At 39.0% G+C, this 4,136-nt stretch overlaps 1 protein-coding gene across 7 annotated transcripts in view; it reads right to left on the bottom strand.

Moving 5' to 3' along the window:
- cep89 (centrosomal protein 89) overlaps positions 1-1,950 on the bottom strand; it is a 72,153-nt gene extending 70,203 nt beyond the window's left edge. For all 7 annotated transcript variants that reach the window (XR_001630643.1, XR_001630644.1, XM_016445155.1 and 4 more), the window contains exons 1-3: positions 1,656-1,950; positions 1,327-1,433; positions 967-1,122 (exon numbers count right to left, since the gene is read on the bottom strand). Coding sequence is in view for 5 of the 7 variants with exons in the window: in XM_016445155.1 (XP_016300641.1) it covers positions 967-1,122; positions 1,327-1,433; positions 1,656-1,748 (356 nt within the window). In the remaining 2 variants the exon portion in view is untranslated. The remainder of the gene's footprint in view (positions 1-966; positions 1,123-1,326; positions 1,434-1,655) is intronic.
- Positions 1,951-4,136: the final 2,186 nt, after the last annotated feature.

The raw sequence follows: 4,136 nt of genomic DNA, 5'->3' as shown, positions 1-4,136 counted from the left end.
GTCCTCTTTTGGAAGACCAAACAAAGTAGTTTCGCTTTCACAACGAAAAACACAGCGGCCTAGCGTGAGGGGAAGCCCCGGCTTAGCGTGCGCTGAGGCCGGGATAGAGTGAGCTGAGGTGGGCTGGACTCCGCTTTGTCCACGGTGAAAGTTGATGTATTCCCTCAGCGACCAGCACAGATCAGCTCTAGGCATGACGAAGCGGATATCGTCCTCTTTTGGAAGACCAAACAAAGTAGTTTCGCTTTCACAACGAAGCACACAGCGTCTTCACGACATGGCGGCGGCAACAACAATACTACAGCGAGAATAAAAGTTACGCCTTCTTTCTTTGCGTGAACATTTGGGCGGCGTTATTCAAATCTTCCCACATAGTGAGGTAGATATGTGGGGGCGTGTTAGAACGAGCCGTTTTAGGTAGGTGTGGCTGACTCTTAACTTTTATAAAGAATATCTCTTTGGATTTGAGACTTTAGTCTTTGCAACTTTACAGATCTTATTTATGCACCAAGAGCTTGTAACACTCCAAAGAGAAAGGAAATTGAAATCGCATCATATGACCCCTTTAATATCATTTAATAACATCTAGAACTGTACATTTCTGCCATAATTCTGAGTTAGTCTGGACATCACTTTGACATAGTCACCACTGATAAGTAAGAAAAGTAAATAACAAAACAAAATCAAACCAATAAAATAGATAAATTAGTTTAAATAAAAGCAATCAAGATAAAACACTTACAAAAAATAAATTAATATTTGTTTACTTCCATATCATGTGACCATTTTCTTTAACCGACATCAGAGAACCATGAACATGTGGATGTGTTTGTTAAATTATTAAAATATTAACTTAAACTCTCAGGGGGACTTCAGGTAAATACTTCCTGTCAAAGGTGTCCCACTGGCAAAATAAATGGTCAGGAATCCATGATTAAGGTCAATCAGAACAGTGCACCATAATACCTGGTATAAAGTGCAGTGGCAGCATAGGGCTCAAAGCCAGTTTGGCTGTCCGCACGTGAACAATCACTCTCAGAGTAAGACCTCTGCCGTGGAGGAGGAATGGCAACAGTACGGCCCATTAGGGAGGAAGATAATATAGCAGCTGCCAAGGCAGACCTGTGACAGTTATCAGAGAGATTACAATGTTTACAGATTTAAAGATATTGAAACAGGTATGTACAGTTAGTTATATAAAACGTTATGGCTAATGATGAGTGATTTAATAGGTTCTCAAGATCATAAATGCATTGAGAGATGAGAAAAATGTAGGAGGAGAACAAAAGTGATATGAATGGATAGGGATATGGTATGTGGGTATACCTGGGTCTCTCTGGAGAGGGGTTGGGGCTTCGTGGGGGAGGAGTGCGGGGAACAGCAGGTCTGGGGGCAATGGTGGCAGCAGGGATCAAGCCATGAACTATGTTCCGCTAAACAACCACAACAACACACAGGATTACATTTACGACACAACTACATCACAGGATTCACGTGTTAAACCAATCCAGTTCCACTGCTAAGAAAATAAATACTGAGGTCTGAATTAATGTGTCTTTTTGTAGATTGCTTAGTAACACAGGCTTTTTAGCAGCTAAATTAGTTCACCAAAAAATGTAACTTATATAATCATATTTACGCGATAGAAGACTTACAAATTCTTTCTTCTCTCTTCTTCTGAAACTGAAGTTGAATTTGGATGACATGGTCCTCAGCAAACTTCCTCGTTTCGGTGAGAGATTTGACATTAGGATTTATGAAAGCCGCGGTCAGGAGAGCTCATTTCAGAACTATCGTGTGGCAAAGCTACGTTTTAAGCGAGAAACTGACAGCGTTTTATAGTTTATTTTTTATAAAACGACATTAATTTTGTCATCTAAATCTTATTAGCTTCAACTCAACTTCACGTAACTAGACGCTTTCCATGAAAACCCTTGAAATATATCGACTCCTCCTATTGGTTCACTTGTGCACGCTCAACCAATCAGCGTTGCCGTTTAATCCTCGTAGCAACGGCGTCGAGCCACGTCTGAGTGCGGCAGTTCTCCAGTAGAGGGACGTCTGGTCCACTGAAGTCCATGAACACGTGGAAAAGGGTGTTTGAGAAAATAAAAGCGGATGTCTTAGTTGTCATTGCATTTTTGACTTTTCTGTTGTCTACGAGTCATTTTATATTGTTTTAGTAAAAAAATTAAATGTATAAAATATCGTTTTGGTGCTGAGACTGGCAGGCTTTGTGACATTGTTAAGAATTTCAAAGTAACATAAACAAAGTTAAAGCCTGCTTGAAAATATGAGCCATATTTGAAGAACTAGTCATGATCTTTCACCTACATGTTGTGTTGCTTTAAATTGTGTTAAATAGAGTTTTGTTGATTTAATTCATGAATCAGTTTGATCCAAAAACATTTGACTTCTTCACATGGAACCCCTCATACAGCTCTCTATGGGGCTAAAGGCCAAATAAAAGGCCCCTTGGATGTAATTTTCACCAAGAACACCAAAGGTACCAAAACCACACCACTTTCCTAAACGCCTGTGCTGCCTGCAACAAATAGTTTTGCAGGGGATGAATGGATTTTTTGTGACAGATGTCCCTTACTGACTGATCCAATCATTATAGAGAATACACATGCTTGTGAAATACACATAACCTAAAATTATAACTCTATGATGTACACCATTCATTACCTAAGCAGAATATATGTTATGTTATAATACTGTGAAATGCTTCAAGTGATCAAAGTAATCAGAAACAGGGCACACACTGAGTTGTGCCCCACAGTTCCACATTTCTATTTACTCATATTTCATTACTCCATATTATATTATTATTACTGTTGCTATTATTATTTATCTACAAATACACCGGGCATGCACTGAAAGTAGTAAAGAGGTCAGCATCACATCTAGTAGGTTTAACAGTCATTAATCCTATTGTGTACTAACTGTGGAGTCAGCCCTGCAGGAGTGAAACCTTCGATACTTAGTATCTAATCCTCAGTGACATAGTACTGATACAAATACATTCACTAGATAAAGTCTGCGCAGTGCTGTGAACCTGTTCCATGTCCATTTTTGTATTTATTATTACAAATACTACAAATATGTATTTGATGTACTACTATTTGTTTCAATAATATCAGCTTCTAACATTTGTAAGTGGGTTAAATGTATGCTCCCTCTGTTTTTACAAGACTGCTGAAGAGGAGAAAGTGGGTGAGTCATGCTAAAAATCACTCTGGTGGAAAGTGTTCCAGTTAAAAGCAGACTTGGGTGGGGTATGTACACCATTCCAGTAAAACTCCAGTTTTTGAATGGTTGAATAAGTCCTGAGTCAGTGTATTTGTGATGTTCTCTCTTAATGTTCTCCAGCTGTAGAAGATACAAAGACATCTTCTCTATCTTTCTCTTTCACACGGACACACTAAACCACTGTGACATCCCTGCTGGCATTGGTAAGCTATCTCTAATAACCCAACCAAAGCCACACCATAAAATTCCCAAGTCTGTGAGTGATTTAAAATCCATTAGTCCACTACACCGGTCTCATTGCCCTGATTCACATGCGCACAGAGCACGAATTATGCTTTTCCTTTCATATGAAGAGAGCAACAGAGTGTGAATTTCTTTTTGTGTTATTGAGGTTTCTCAGAGTTCAAGCAGCCACTGACTGCATTATAGTATGCTCTAACAGTGAGATTATTCTCTCTATTCTGCTCTCCTTTACATTGAGTTTCACATCTGAATCACAGGTCTGCAAGGCTTTGAAATATGTCTCAACCTACTTACCCTGCGGGGTTTATAGTCAGATTTCTGGCTAAAAAACACAATTTGGAAAAAGAACGAATTAGGGCAAAACAGAGACTATCTGCTTATTCATGCATGAGCTGCATTAAGATATAATGTAATGTTACGTAATGCAACCAGAACTGGCGTGGTTGGGAAGATTACACCGTGAATAACCACAGTACCCACTTACACAATAAAAACAGCCACTGCTTTGACCCCTTATTTTATTTAGATCAAGATTTACATACATCACAAAAGTAGGCAACAATAAACCTTTCATTACAGTCCAGACATTTCCTCAGACTTATCACTGGTAATCCACATAAATTGTAGAAACGAGCAAA

Source organism: Sinocyclocheilus anshuiensis, unplaced genomic scaffold (genome assembly GCF_001515605.1).
Source record: "Sinocyclocheilus anshuiensis isolate Anshui unplaced genomic scaffold, SAMN03320099.WGS_v1.1 scaffold944, whole genome shotgun sequence".
NCBI classification, from domain to species: Eukaryota; Metazoa; Chordata; class Actinopteri; order Cypriniformes; family Cyprinidae; genus Sinocyclocheilus; species Sinocyclocheilus anshuiensis.
This window is presented reverse-complemented; position numbering and strand designations above follow the sequence as displayed.